At 47.8% G+C, this 15725-nt stretch overlaps 1 protein-coding gene across 1 annotated transcript; it reads left to right on the forward strand.

Moving 5' to 3' along the window:
- The first annotated feature begins 1902 nt into the window (after positions 1 to 1902).
- CBLIF (cobalamin binding intrinsic factor) lies at positions 1903 to 14095 on the forward strand. The gene is made up of 9 exons (XM_037518299.1): positions 1903 to 1981; positions 3535 to 3711; positions 4703 to 4816; positions 5212 to 5352; positions 6862 to 7043; positions 9551 to 9728; positions 11388 to 11589; positions 13710 to 13828; positions 14033 to 14095. Exons 1-9 carry the CDS (start codon positions 1903 to 1905, stop codon positions 14092 to 14094), a joined length of 1254 nt encoding a protein of 417 aa, XP_037374196.1. The 3' UTR covers position 14095.
- Positions 14096 to 15725: the final 1630 nt, after the last annotated feature.

A 15725-nucleotide genomic window follows, 5' to 3' on the forward strand; every position in this document is an offset into this window, starting at 1 on the left:
TGCTGCAGCAGCAAAATAAGATCAAGCAGAAAGTTTGCAGGGCACCCGAAGCCAGGCGCACGGGAGGAATCAAGTGGGCACTCACGCAAGGAGTAGAAAGAAAATTATTGTTCTGGAGAAACGGGGCAATGTGAGTCTTAAACATAAAACCAATCCATAAAGTTTGAGGAAAAATATCACCCCACCCCCATCTCCAGCTGTATCCTTTGGGTACCATTTGTTTTCCTTCCACATATATTTTCCTCTTACCTCCCCACAAAGATCATCTTTTTTTTTTTTTTTTATAGAGGCATGTTTTTATTTATTTATTTATTTATTTGTTTGTTTGTTTGTTTGTTTGTTTTAGTTAATACATGCACTGGGTACAGTCAGAAGCGCAGGAGGGTGAGAGAATTCACCAGAGCCAGAGTGGGGAGCAGAGCAGGCAGAAGGACCGAAGTACACTGCTGAGGGGAGCAGCGAGCGGCAGGAGAGGTCTGCGCGCCATGTGGGACCCTCCTCCGGGGGCCGGGGAGCAGCCGAGGATTGAACCGGTGCCGCAGAGGCCGCAGGCAGCTTCGCAACCCAACGCTCAACTGCTGCGCCACCGGGGAGGCCCCATAAAGATCATCTTGATCATTCATATCATCAAAGTACACATGCAAAATATCACCTCCTACTGTTCAAGTTAACAGTTTTTTCAAAGTTGAATCAGGGGACTTCCCTGGTGGCTAAGGGGTTAAGTCTCAGGGCTATCACTGCTACTGCCTGATCCCTGCCAGGGAGCTGACCCACATGGTGCAGCAGACCTCTCCCGCTGCTCCCCTCAGCAGTGTATTTCAGTCAGTCTGCCTGTTCTGCTCCCCACTCTGTCTCTGGTGAATCCTCTCACCCCCCACATTTCTGGCCTGCACCACAGTTCTTCTACGCTAAAATAAAAATTTAAAAAGTAAAAAAGTAAAGTTGAATCATATGTAAACAACATGAGCTGGGGGACTTTTTACCAAGTTAGGGAGTCCCTGAGCTACAAATACCTCCAGGCGGGAACCAGACATCCTTTTAAGACACCAGTGGACTAAAGGTGCTTTGGATAAAGCAGAAAGTAACTCATGTAAAGCCACCCCCCAAAAGAAGGGAAAGAGAACAAAATGGGAGGGAAGAGCACAAGGGAGTGCGGTGCTGGATCCCAGGGGCTGCGGATGGTGAGAGAACTGAGTGGGGAGAAATCAAATACTGTCCAAAAGTGAACAAAGATGTGAGAAAAGAAACAAATCATATGTTAAAAGAGAGCGAGAAAAGTTTGACCTGTGTGGTTCCTGTTCTGAAAGATATTTGCTAACTAAACCATTGTGTCAAAATCAGTCTTGCCACAGCAATGGCTGAGTGGCCATTTGCAAGGGAGTGCGCGTGCAAGGCGCGGGCACACCAAAGTTGCATGACCACCTCGGGGTGGTCCTGCAGGGACTCTGGGATCCAAGGTCAGCACCACACCAAGCTCCTGATCTGACATTAGATGCTTATTGCTACTGAGACAAATCACCACAAACACCAGCTCCAACAGGAGACATTCACGGCTGTGCAGTTCTGGAGGGCCCAGGAGCAAGTCTCCTTCCTGCTCACGCAGTAGCCAGACCTCCCAGGGTCTTGGTGACAAGCACTGAGCCGCCTCCCCAGCCCCAAGTTTCTCATATGACCGCGCTGCCTACAAGTCACCTTCAGACAGCGTGGAGGGTCTATGGCAGGTAAACTTAGATAAGGAAGGGACATGAGTTCTATCGGGGAGAGAGAGGTCGGTAAAGCTGAGTAGGAGTGGCTGGCAGGGAGGAGGGCAGCCTGGGCTTCCACACAGGGGAGCATATATAAGACCAGGAGCAGAGCCCCACCAGCCACACCGGGTTTCGTGGACTGCACGGGAGGACACAGATGGCCTGCTCCGCCCTCTGCCTCCTGAGCCTGCTCTGGGCTGCCGCGGGGACCAGCGCCCAGACCCAAAGCTCATGCTGTGAGTAGGGCCCAACCATAGCTCATGCTGTGAGGAGGGTGTCTTGTCCACAGAGGAGGCCAGGAAGCCTTCACCTGAGGCTGGGGGGGAACTTCCGGCCCGGAGGTCGGCTGATGAGAAAGGGAGTGCAAAACAGGCCTATCAAGCTGTGAGTGCTTCATCTTTCCTGACTTCACAGAAAAAGTTCTTTCAGGGCCTCCCCTATGGCACAGCGGGTTGAGCGCAGCGCTGTGAAGCTGTCCACAGCCTCTGAAGTGCGGGTTCGATCCCGGCCAGCCAGGGAGATTCCTACATGGCGCGGCAGACCTCTCCTGTCTCGCCCACTGCTCCCCTCAGCAGTGTATGTCAGTCAGTCTGCCTGTTCTGCTCCCCGCTCTGTCTCTGGTGGATCCTCTCACCCCCCGCCCCCGTGCCTCTGGCCTGTACCCCAGCTCTTGTATAAAAATAAATAAATCTTAAAAAAAAAAGTTCTTTCAAAGGCTAAGTCTGCATATTATATTTGACTAAGTGACCTTGAAGGGCCACTGAGGGAAGGGAGGTTGATGGTGGAAGGACGCTGAGGGCTGTTCGGCCTGCGCCACACTACTCAAGGAGTCACTGGCCTGCGGAGGACAGGTCACTTCCCAAATCTTGACTATTCATCATTAAGGAGAGAAAAAATGACATAAGGAAACTGGCGATTTCTAGGCGGGGCTAAATTAGTAGCGAATGCCTGTGGGCCACATGGCTTAGCGTTGCTAAGTGAGACGTCACTTCCAAAGCGAAAGGTGATTTGAGAAGGTGCAGGTGTTACAGGGTAGGGAGAGGGGCAGCCCAAACCCTACAAAACCTGCCTCGCCGCATCAACACAAAATATATGAGACTTTAATGGGAAGAAACTTTAATACAACTAGGAAACAAGACAGGAAAGGCAAACAATCTAATTTCTAAATCAAGCACCCAAAGTGACCCGTCCCCTCGTGGGTAAAAGTCCACCCAAGCAGGATTGGCCCAGAGCAAGGCCCCAAAGCCTGCCACAGTCTAAAGCATCTTCCAGTGGGGACCCACAAAAAAGGGTCATAAACAACCAGACAAGCCTGGAAGGAAAAGAGCAAAATCAACATCAAGATAAAGCCTGCCATTGTCACCTCCCCACGGGTCTCACCCACATCTGTGTCACCCAGTCCACGACCAAAAGACAAGTGCAGTTTCTTCACGTGTCTCTGGGCTCCATGCGCCTCCTCCAGGTCTCCTTCTGGCTTTATTTTGCTTTTTTTTCCCTCAGTCTCCTCTGCATCCTCTTCTCTTCCTGCTCAGCTCCACCCTCCCTTGGGTGGGGCAGGGAACCTGGAAACTCCCCCTTTCCTGGGGACCCCCCTGTTACTCAGGGACAAGCCGGTCACAGAAGACAGCCTCCACCGTCGTGCCCTTTCCACCAGTGGCCGCGTCCCAGCGGGCATCCCTGCGGACAACCGCGCTGACCCTGCCTTCTGCTGAAAGGCATGCAGGACACAGGAACCATGTTTCTGAGAAGAGGTAACTAGGGGTTCAGTTCATGACTCCTCTCTTCTCAGCCGTCCCCCCGGCGCAGCAGCCCCTGGTTCACGGCATCCAGGCGCTCATGGAGAGCTCTGCGGCCAACGCAGCCTTCCCGAACCCCAGCGTCCTCATCGCCATGAACCTGGCTGGAGCCTACAACCTGGACGTCCAGAAGCTCCTGACGCTCGAGCTCATGGCCAGTGACACAGCCGGTGAGGGCCAGAGCCCCCCAGCCTGTTCCCTGAATCTCACCCCGCTCCCTACCCTCCCCCCCACCCCCCTCCCCAATGCCACTTCTGATTGTACCTGAGTCCCCCAAACACCTTTCCTGATGTGTCTGGAACATTCCTGGAAAGAAAAACTGTTTGCAGTCAGAGCAGTCACAGAGGCGGGGGGTAGGCAGAAAGCCAGAGGGAGGTAAACAGAGCCAACTTCCTGCTCCGCTCTGCCCCTCATGAGCTTTGTGACCTTGACCAGGTCACGGGACCCCACTCAGCCTTACTCTCCTCCTTTGCAAAGTGCAGATGACCCTAATAACGGGACACTAGTGGTGATAACAGCCCTGATAATCACAAAGCACCTTCTCCCCAGCACAGCTCCTGTCCACCTCACAGGAGTTGCCCTGAGGCGCCAGTTACAGGACAGAGATGCATGCGCCTCTGCACCCGAGTGCTTGCTGCTGTCCCGAACGGAGCAGGGCTTCTGCATGAAGCCATCGAGCCATCCAGAGGCCACTAGATGAGACTTCCCTTCAGTTTTTCTCCACACTTCTTTCCTTAAGAAAGACAGATAGAGGGCCTCCCCGATGGCACAGCGGTTGAGCGCTGGGTTGCGAAGCTGCCCGCAGCCTCTGCAGCGCTGGTTTGATCCCCGGCTGCTTCCCGGTCACCCTCACGGCGCGCAGACCTCTCCTGCCGCCCGCTGCTCCCCTCAGCAGTGTCCTTCGGTCCTTCTGCCTGCTCTGCTCCCCGCTCTGGCTCTGGTGAATTCTCTCAACCTCCCGTGCTTCTGACTGTACCCAGTGCTTGTATAAATAAATAAATAAATGAATCTTTAAAAAAAAAAAAAAAGACAGATCGAAAACAATCTAGTCACATTCTTTCATGAAAGCCAAGCTGATCTGGGTAAGAAGCAGACGGCCGGGCATCCTGGTGCTCTCCCCGGAGCGCACCTGGGTTACCTGTTCTGTTCTGTCCCCTACAGACCTGACCGTCGGTCAACTCGCCCTCACCATCATGGCCCTCACCTCCTCCTGCCGAGACGCTGGGACTCAAGTTAAAAGTCTACGGAGACAAATGGAGACCTGGGCGCCTTCAAGTACGGCCTCATCAGAATAGAGGGGTGGGGGGCGGCGATGATCCTTCCAGGGGATTCTAATCCTAGGACAGGAGGCAGGAAGCTTAGGGAAGAGACACAAAGCCCCTCCACTCAGGTGCCCTCTGACAATCCCAGGTGAGCTATTCACCTGCAATCCCAATTGAACGGGGAAAGGCCACTCATTGTCAGGCCCTCGCTGGCCTCCCCAGGGCATTTCATCCCATCCTTGGGCCAGATGACTTTCTCGTTCTGACGCTGATGTTACTTTTTCCAATACCGTGCTTTCTTTTTGGACAGATTTTCTAGCAATTTCTATGTAAAAGGCTTTTCCTCACAAATGTCCCCATAATGGCACATGATTATCTTATAAAAAAAAAATCTCTCCCCCCTTCCAGGCCTCAACGCGCCAGCTACATCCTTCTACGGGCCCAGCCTGGCCATCTTGGCTCTGTGCCAGCAGAACTCTGAGCTGACCTTGCCAATAGCAGCCCGCTTCGCCAAGGCCCTCCTGGCCAACGCCTCTCCCTTCAATGTAGGTAAGTAGGTCGGCACTTTCCAACACTCTCCTGAGCTGGGAACACTGGCACCGAGCGGTGGAGCTGGAGGGGCAACGCAGGAGGAGCGGAGGGTCGTGGAAATGACAGCAGACCAGAGAGATCTGACAACTCCTTGTTGGACATGTGAGTTCGGGAATAAATGAAAAGGAGATAGTAAAATATAGAAAATAGGCCAATGCTTGAATGCCTGGCATTTACAGAACCTCACTGGGGGAAAACAAATAGTCTCCCAAGTCAGGAATGCTTCCCAGGAAAACGACGAAATTATTAGGTCAGCGTCTAGACCCCTGATCCTGCGCCTCTCTGTGATCACCACCGGAGCGCCCCCTCTGCTCTTCTCAGTGCGTCTCCTGATAACATCCAAACCGTCTGTCTGCGGGAGAGCTACGCCCTGAACCCTGCCCTCATGAGGCCCCCTCCGAGGGCACCCTGGAGCCCTCTTATTCCTTCTCTCTGCTGGGAATGGGGAGTCCTTCCTCCACAACACCACGTCCTCCTGCCCGCGCTCTGCATAGAATGACCCCGTCTCTGCCCTCCGGGAAGGCCACGGCCACGTCCCTCACTCACAGTCGCTTTTCCTCGCCTGCCAGTCTCTAAACAAGAGCATTATCTGTCTTGCACCCCCTTTTCCATGCTTCCTCAAGGAAACCTTGCTTCAGGATCTAGCAGACAAGCAAGTAGATATTCACTCTCATACCCTCCCCGGGGGTCAAGAACAGACGGCCTCCGCTTCCCACCCGAGACCTCACCCACGACAGGGCATCTGTGCCAATTCAGGAAACTTGGGCAACACTGATTTCAAACACACGGTCACCCTTAATAAGGTTGGGCAACCTCAGGTGACATGATGAGAGTGGAAGGGGGCAACCAATGAAGGAAAAGAGGCCTCCTGGAAGGTCCTTGACTGTGGTCTTGTGGTACCAGAGCTTGCCATTCAGTCCATGTGTGTTTATGGAGCGCCGACAGTGGGAAGCCCCTGTGCTAGGTACCTGGGGGGCACTAAGTGCCCACCACCCAAGAGCTCGCAGAGCACAGTAACAACAGACACAGCAGACAGTGCTGGCGTGGTAAGACAGGTGCAAGCAAAACCGCTCAAGGAATTCAGAAAGCCATCGCCGAGGCCACCAGAGAAAGGTGGTGATGGCTGGGCCTTCAGATCTGGCGACCTTTGGAAAGATGACCATTGAGACGAGAGAGGTGGGGCTGGATATACTCCAGACGCCGTTAATTACAAGCCTGAGCTGTGGGATCACCCAGATCTGGGTTCGGGTCCTCGGGGCTCCCTGCTTAGTAGCAGTGTGGTCTTAGGTAATTACTTAACCTCTCTGAGCCTCCATGTCCTCATCCCCTACATGCAGATAGTGTAAGGCCTATTTCACACGTTGCCCTGAAGAGAAAGGAGAATGTGTACCCAGGGCCCGAGCGCACCATCAAGGGAGGACGCTTGTATGGGGCTGGTGGTTGTCTCACCTCCCCTGTGATTTGCAGACACAGGAGCAGTGGCGACCTTGGCTCTGACCTGCATGTACAACAAGATCCCCGTGGGCTCAGAGGAAGGTTACCGAGTCCTGTTTGGTCAGGCATTAAAGGCTACTGTGGAGAATATCAGCACGAGGATCAAAGACAATGGCATCATCGGGGATACCTACAGCACCGGCCTCGCTATGCAGGTAAACATCACTGACGCTCTGGCTGGGTCCTGCCCATCAGCCTGGACCATAGGATCAAGAATCCAGGCCTCTGCTAATATCTCCAGGAAAGACCAGCTAGTGTGACCCGAGGCTCATTCCCTGTGCTGCCTCAGTGTCTGTACTGGTAAAATGCAGGTAAGTGCTAATTCCTCCCTACCTCATAGGTAAGGTATAAAGCAAATCTACATGAACTCTTTTCCCTTCCTTGGGGAAAGAAAAACAAATAAAATCAAGAAATTAAGAGCATGCCCGGGGCTCAGGGCTAGAGAGCTGTGTAGAGAAATGAAGACAATTTGGAAGAGATATAAGACGGGTTTATTTGTGACTCACTTAAAATAACCTTGTTTCACCTTAGTGCCAGACAGAGAAGTGTTTGCTTTTGCTAATTTAGTTTGTGAATTCTAGTTAGGATTTTATCTCCTACAGGGTACATTCTGATAAGCTGTACTTGAGAATTAAAGTTTTTCCCATGAAAAGGCAGGACTTCATCCAAACCCAGATATCAGGGGCCTCATGGGTTTCTTGTCAGTCAGAATACATAACCTCTCCCTGCGCCCTTATGGCCCATATCCAAGGTGTAACCAGGCAGCCTGGAGTCTGAAAACACCAGCTGCCTTAACATATAACCTTTTTCTTGTTAAAATATTCTGGTATAGAGAAAAGCAAAGGAATCTGGAGCTGCAACAACTTGGGTTTGCATCCCAAACCTGCCACCATCTTGGGCAAATATTGACATTATCTGAATTTCATTTTCCCATAATAACAAGGTTGCAAAGGTATTTGTTTTTAAAAATCACAGCTACCTTGTGCTGTGCAATAATTATCTGTGGTCTCTCCCCTGGAAGAACGGTGATATTAAACGTCCTTTTCACCCTCTTCCAGGAAGTTACCCTTTTTCTTTAAGTGGCCTGGGCCACCCACATTGCTTCCCAGAGACACTCCTGAGAGCCTCCCCCTTCCCAGAATTTCTCCTCCTTCTTCCATCCATAGTTCAATGCTCTCAGGTTTCCTCTGACAGGAACATCACTTGGAAAGGGATCTGATAAACTTCTCTACTCAAAATTATGAGTGACTTCCAACAGCTTAATGTGTCACTCTTCTCTGGATTGTTTTATCTCAACGGGCTACATCTCACTTGGTGGGATTCGGGGGGTGAATCTGGCAAATGACAAGATAGGGTTGCTGACAAATTTCTGCCTGATATCCCTTAAGCCAAACTGCCTTGTAAAGTAGCCTCTGGCCAGAGCCACAGTTCAAGTTGCCGAGGTTAGCAGTGATGATGTGGCTGTGCCTGGGCTGGTCGCTGTACTGCTGCCTCTGCCTCACAGAGCCACTGCTAAGCCCTCTCTCCCCTCCCATTCCCCACCCCAAGCTCCAGGGAAATGGGTCATCAACAAAGCCATAACAGTCACACACCCTGATGGCCATGGTCAGGACGACCCTAAAGGGCGGGAGGGGTAACACCAGCTTACACATCACACTTGACAAAATGCTTTTGCAAACCATCCTATCTGAACCTCAAGTGACCCTCCAAAGGGAGGCAGGATGATTTCTGTTTTACACACGGGATAAAACTTAGCAAAGTGGAGCAAGTTGCTTGGTGCCTGAATCAAGAATCTTTTCGCAAATAACAAAAACCTAAATAATTTTTGCTTAGGAAAAAAAAAAATGGGGATTTGCTTTCACATAAACTGGAGGGTCCAGGGCTAGATTAGGTGGTTTCAGAATGAACCAGAACAAAGGGCTCAAATCATGACATCAGAAACTACTTGTTTTCATCTCTCAGTCCTAGATTTCCTCATTGGCTCCTGCTGCAGGGCTTCTTCAAAGTGGCTGATCACAAGCATCTCCGCACTTACATGGTCCCAGATCACTAGCAAGGGGGAAAAGTGTTCCTCTCTCCCAATGCGTGTCCATCAGGGAAAGACTCCGATTGGTGCCAGTGCCCATCAATCACTGTTGCCAAAAGGATGGCCCTCTAGGATTGGCCCTCTGTGATTAGTTCGTGGGTCCAGCCCTGCGGCCAGGGTGTGGCGCCTCAGGCTGATGGGCCTGACACCATCATAGATCGTGGGAGGCATCCACTGAAGGTTGCGCAGGACATCGTAAAACAAAAGAGGTCTACTGTGTTTAGATGGCCAGGCTGTCCTAAGTGAAAGCTCCCCCTAAGCTTGCTTTGCCCAGATCTCGGTCTACATTCAAGAAATGCTAGTCAGTACAACAGCTCTAACAATTTCCCTGAATCTGAGTTGCATAGAGACCTGTGGGGTGATTACTATGTGATGGATGTTCGTGCAGCGGTGGGGATGCAGTGGTGAGTGAGATAGACATCCATCATCTCAAACCTTGTGCAGCTGCAGTTTGGGACTATGGGTGACCCCAAAGATCAGTGATCAAGTTTATCCTTCTACAAGGTTAATAAAGATGAACTCGCAACTGTGCCTAATCTCTGCCTCTCTCCCTCTCCCTGCCTCTTCTTGCCGCAGGCTCTCTCGGTGACCCCTGAGAAACCTAACAAAGAGTGGGACTGCAAAAAGACCATGGATATAATACTCAACAAGATTCAGCAGGGGAAATTTCACAATCCCATGGCCATCGCCCAAATTCTTCCTTCCCTGAAAAGCAAGACATACCTAGATGTGACCCGTGTTTCCTGCAGCCCTGGTAAGAACGCTTAACATCTGCTTCTCCCTGTTCTGTAAAGTGGCAACTTAGACCAGAATGACATGTATCGATAGATCGATTTTAAGTAGGATATAGACTCGTGATGGACATCACTACCATGTAGACAAAGGCACATCTGACTTCCGATTGCCAAGAGCTGTTTGCTAACGCACAGCCATACCATCGTGCCCTCAGAATTCAGCCTCTTGCCTAATTCATCCAGTACACATTTACTGAGCTCCCACTATGGGGAAAGCATTCTGTGGGGTGGTGATGGAGAGGGAAGGCCCATGAGCCCAAGTATCAAATAACATATAACGTCATTCATTCCTTGACAAATGTACCAAATGTTATGGACTATCTTGTAGCTGATCTTTACAAAGTCAGCAGATATGTAGAAACTACATTTAAAAACTACAATATTTAGCATAATAGAGTAAAAATTAAATAGAAATGGAAACCACAGATAGTGCAAAAGCAAAGTGTAGCCAATTCTTGATTTTTTTTTCTGGATGGCTTAAGGAAACATATTTCAGTCAGGTCTTAAAGATCTAAATGTGGGGCCTCCCCGGTGGCGCAGCGGTTGAGCGCTGGGTTGCGAAGCTGCCCGCAGCCTCTGCGGCGCCGGTTCGATCCCCGGCTGCTCCCCGGCCACCGGCGAAGGATCCCACATGGCGCGCAGACCTCTCCTGCCGCCCGCTGCTCCCCTCAGCAGTGCACTTCGGTCCTTCTGCCTGCTCTGCTCCCCGCTCTGGCTCTGGTGAATTCTCTCACCCTCCCGCGCTTCTGACTGTACCCAGTGCATGTATAGACAAAACAAACAAAATAAATAAATAAAACATGCCTCTATAAAAAAAAAAAAATAAAGATCTAAATGTGCTTGCAGCACACCAAAGGAGCGGGATGGCATCCTGGCATGTCACCTTTTTATCTGAAATATCTTCATTTTACCCAATTACAAGGAGGTACTTGAAACTCAAATATTGCAGAAATATGCATTGAGAAAGTGGGAGTTCCACATAAAAATGTTGTCACTACAGAGGTAACTAGTGCTTGGTGTAGATTCCTCTTCTTTCTAATTACATACTAATATAAGGTATGATTCATCATAGGTTGCATGGACTTCCTGAAATAAGCAGAGATGAATAAGCTCTTTGTCTATGTTAGTATAAATCACAGGGCCCACATTAAGCAACCTGATTCCACTCATTTCAAACACAGCCACATCCACCTAATTCCTTACGCTGCTTCCCAGTGGTCTCCCAACCTTAGCGAAGATCCATGGAGTCCTTTCTAGATTCTACACCAGTATCCTGTTAAATGGTCTAAAACTTTACTATCTTTGCTTTCAGATTCTTAGGATGAACAAAAAATCCTAGCTCCTGAAGTGTATCAAATAAATGCATGACTTGGATCCTCAAGCTGCCTTCAGTTTACAAATTCTTTTAACAAAATAAGTGTTCACTGTAAAACCATCAGTCCTTCAGCTGTCATCCCTTCTCTAGATGAAAGTGAGCACTTCGTAGATTACACTGGTTCCGCTCAATAATCTGCCATTTCTGGACATGTCTTCTGGGATGAGTTGCCAACAACGAAAGTTTGCTCCTAGATTCCTAACCCTATAATCTTTAACAAGCATGGCCTCTTGGCTCTTTACAGATCATGAGGTAAAACCAATTCAACCCAACCATCCTAGCCCTGCTCCCACCTCGGCATCCAACATCACTGTCACATACACCATAAATAACCAGCTGAGGGGTGTGGACCTGCTCTTCAATGTGACCATTGACGTGAGCGTGAGAAGCGGCTCGGTGCTGCTCGTTGTCCTACAAGAAGCAGAGCGCAAAAATCCCATTTTCAGGTGAGCGCACATGTGGCTTTCACCACTCCCCCAGCCAAAACCGGAATTTCCATTTTTTTCTCTCTCCTTTATTTTTTGTACTATTTTTCCTTTAATTTAACAGATTTTTATTTATTAGCCCTTTAGGGAGCCTGCAATCTAGTTACTAGCCAAGGCTTTCATGAAAAATTAAAACCATACAAGTCAATATACAATATTTTAAAGATGGGAATTCAAAGGAGAGAGTGCATTATGGAGTAGACTAGTCAAGGAAGTCTTGTGGCTTTGGGCCACATTCCAAAAACAGGTACTGCCTGGAAAGTATGGAAGGATGGTATCTAGGAAGAAAATGGCAAGAACCAAGTGGCTGAGACAAAAATGAGCAAGGAATTCAGGGTAAGTGAGCAGCCAGCTTGACCATGAAGGGGAATTCGAGGATATGACTCTAGTAATGAAGCTGTTAAGTGAGGAGAAGTCCATCTGGGGTAAGTGGAGTCACACCAAAGAAGAGTCCTGATATCACTCTGAGTGTGGGATGTGGGGGCCCAGAGAAAGAAGTTTCCAAACTACTGATAGGAGTGTCAGGAAGAAAGAATGGATTTCAGGGCCTCCCCGGTGGCGCAGCGGTTGAGCACTGGGTTGCGAGGCTGCCCACAGCCTCTGCAGCACCAGTTCGATCCCTGGCTGCTCCCCAGCCACCGGAGGAGGGTCCAGCATGGCGCGCAGATCTCTCCTGCCGCCCGCTGCTCCCCTCAGCAGTGTACTTCGGTCCTAATGCCTGTTCTGCTCCCCGCTCTGGCTCTGGTGAATTCTCTCACCCTCCAGGGTCCAGCATGGCGCGCAGATCTCTCCTGCCGCCCGCTGCTCCCCTCAGCAGTGTACTTCGGTCCTTCTGCCTGTTCTGCTCCCCGCTCTGGCTCTGGTGAATTCTCTCACCCTCCCGCGCTTCTGACTGTACCCAGTGCTTGTATAAATAAATAAATAAATAAATCTTAAAAAAAAAGAATGGATTTCAGGGGAAAAAAAAACTTCTTTATATCTATTTAATTGTAGGTGTTTGAAATAGAAAATTAGGAAGCTTTTGGATACATAGGTAGAATCCTAGAAAAAAGAGGCTAGGACAAGAGAGACATTGGGGAGTGATCACATAGAGGTGATTGCTGAAGTTAAGGAACTGTGCGGAAGGTGGCAGATACATGCTCCCAACCAAATCAGGAGACTGGTCAAATTGTTCCCATTTTACAGGAAAAGCAATGTAGTTCCACAGACGTTAAGTAATATTTGAAAGACCACAGATCATGTGGCTGAGAGATGAACCAAGAGTCGACTGACTTTAAAGCTCATGTTCTTTCAACTGCCCTGCACGGAAAATGCAGAATGCAGAAATTAATCACAGAGAAGACCGAACAGGATGTTGATACTTACAAAAAGGGGAAGCTGCAGGGAAATAGGGAGAAGACAAAGACACAGGAGGAGTAAAGGGGAAACACTGGGTCAGGAAAGGAAAAGAGGAGACACTGCAGAGACACCCCCCACATCCTGTAAGATGTCAGGAGAGACTGACAAGGGCCAAGAACTTGACAGTGAGCTGATTGCAAATGTAATAAAGTCACCTCACACAAATTTTGAAAGGAAAAAGTATAAAGAAGAAAACAAAACATCTACAGTCCATCCAAATATAGTGACTACTGATATATTTTCATTTTGTGGGTGTTTTTCCTATGTGTATTACAAGTGCTGGTCATTCGTCATATACATAGGATCAGTACGTATTTCATGTGAAATCTACAGTCTGCATTTCCACTTAACATGATTACATAATCATTTACCATGTGACTGAAAATTATTGAAGACTACAATTTTCAATTTTGCACAATTTTTAGCTATTCAATCTCAAATACTCCCATCATTCACCCTACCTGTCCATTGGACATTTGTGTTTTTAAAACTTGTTTTTTGACAATTAAATCAATTAAGTTGATTTAATTTAAGTGAAATCACTTGATATTTACTATTTGCATTTCTCTTTGAAGCACGATTTTATCACATCTCTAAAGCATTTGTAATACCTCTGCCCCTTCATCTTAACTTATTATCTGACTAAAGTGAAGTGCTAATCACATATAATTTTATTCTTGCAGATTTAAAACCACGATGACATCTTGGGGTCTTGTTGTTTCATCCATTAATGATATTGCTGAAAATGTTAATCATAAGACATACTGGCAGTTCCTGAGTGGCAAAACACCTTTGAATGAAGGTAAGAGAAGAAATCAGGGCATCTCCTTCACAGTTTGAAGCTACATTCCTTCATTCCCTTATATAATGCGTTCTTTTTTTGAGTTTGTCTGTATATATGCAATAATTGTTAATACAGTGATAACATGTATATGTACATAATATAACCAGCTGATCCTATGGGAGGTGGGATGTTTACATGCACCACGTGATTCTCTGTTTCCAGGAGTTGCTGACTACATCCCCTTCAACCATGAGCATGTCACAGCCAACTTCACCCAGTACTAAGGAGGAGGGGGTCTGACTGCTAGTAAATATCACAAAGGATGGTTAGAATTGTTTCACTTCATTTTAAATCTGCACCAAAAAAATAAATCAAGGACACCTACTATGCTATCGTGTTTCTGATAAAAGCATGGAAATCATTACGTAAAATAAATGATGCAAACTTCTCTGTGTCTCAAGAATATGTAATTGTTCAAGGCAGTGGCTTCCAGTCATCATTTAGGAGTGAGGGTGAGGGAGATGCCCACGGATATTTTTGGAGATCATTCTGATCTTCTTCGTTAATTTAACCAACACACTAACACTCCTTTATTTATACAAAATCTTAAAAATTTCATTTCTCATACCAAGCCTTCCTTTCCAAGTCACCCAGCATAAACACATACACATACATGAAGTGACCAAAATTATTTCATAGGAAGCTCCCAGATAGTTTGGAACTAGGTAAATGATGCTAAGACTCAATGCTCCCCTATCATGTCCAATATTTGTTTTGAGTAAAATCAAGTTGAAAATATATTTTATATAATTCACATGTATAAATACTTTTAATAAGCATAATTTGAATATACATTTTAATATATTTGTGGATTAAATATGAACCTATAACCCCACCCCATATATGATTTTCTAGATTAAATATAATACAGATCTATCGATATAACCTCACCCCACAGATAGAGTTAGAGATCTTTGAAAGCCAAAATTGAAAGGCAGTCATTGGCGGCTGCTTTTGACCCCTATCAACGCTGCTTCAAACTTGCAAAAAAAAAAAAAAGTGGGAAATTTTGTATCCAAAGACTCAAAACATACTCACTTTTGACCCCCCCAAATCCCAATTCTGGAGACTACTGAAGGGGAGGGGGACATGATAGGACACGGATACACCAGCGTCAATGTCAGCTGGGACAAAAAGAATGAACCCCACACGTGCAGCCTCCGCCATCCCCTAACACAGACCCTAGAAGCAAAGCCACTTAACCGCCCTGTCACAGGTCTCCCACCTCACACTTCAGAGCAAAGCCCTCCTCTTTGAACAATCCTGTCCCAGGAAAAAAGGTGTGAAGCACACAGGCTGAGATTTTCCTCCCAAACAGTACCTATTAGAGAGAGGTTGCATATATGAAACCTGCCTAGTAATTAACTGTGTGTGTCCCTTTGCACTGGCAAGGTCAGGGGGCAATAGAGTGAGGTTGGTGTTGGACCTGCATTGACAAGTAACAAATATGCTTTGAAGCAGGATTAAAAAAATCTGGTCACGCTGGTGATTATGTAATGCCTAACCCCTAAGCCCACGGGTGCTTAAGGTTTCAGGGACCATGGCAAGCCCTTTCATGACCCCTAGTGGCCATGGCTGGTAAAGCCCAAACTTTATTAACAGTTGTCAATGATGCATAATTAATTTTATGAAGAAGAAGGGGAGATTGAAGGGAAGATTACTACCAAGGAATTATATGTGGTAATACTCGCTTTTCATTGGAGTATGAATCACCTATAACAAGTGCATGATTGACACCCACACACCGATTAGGAAGTGGAACAAACGTACAAAAACTAACCTATAACCTGTGTACATATATTCACTACCCGAATGCTCTCTGAAATCAATTTACGTTTTCCCTGCTCTTGCCCTG

Source organism: Talpa occidentalis, unplaced genomic scaffold (genome assembly GCF_014898055.3).
Source record: "Talpa occidentalis isolate TD23 unplaced genomic scaffold, MPIMG_talOcc4v2.1 talOcc4.17, whole genome shotgun sequence".
In the NCBI taxonomy this organism is placed as follows: Eukaryota; Metazoa; Chordata; class Mammalia; order Eulipotyphla; family Talpidae; genus Talpa; species Talpa occidentalis.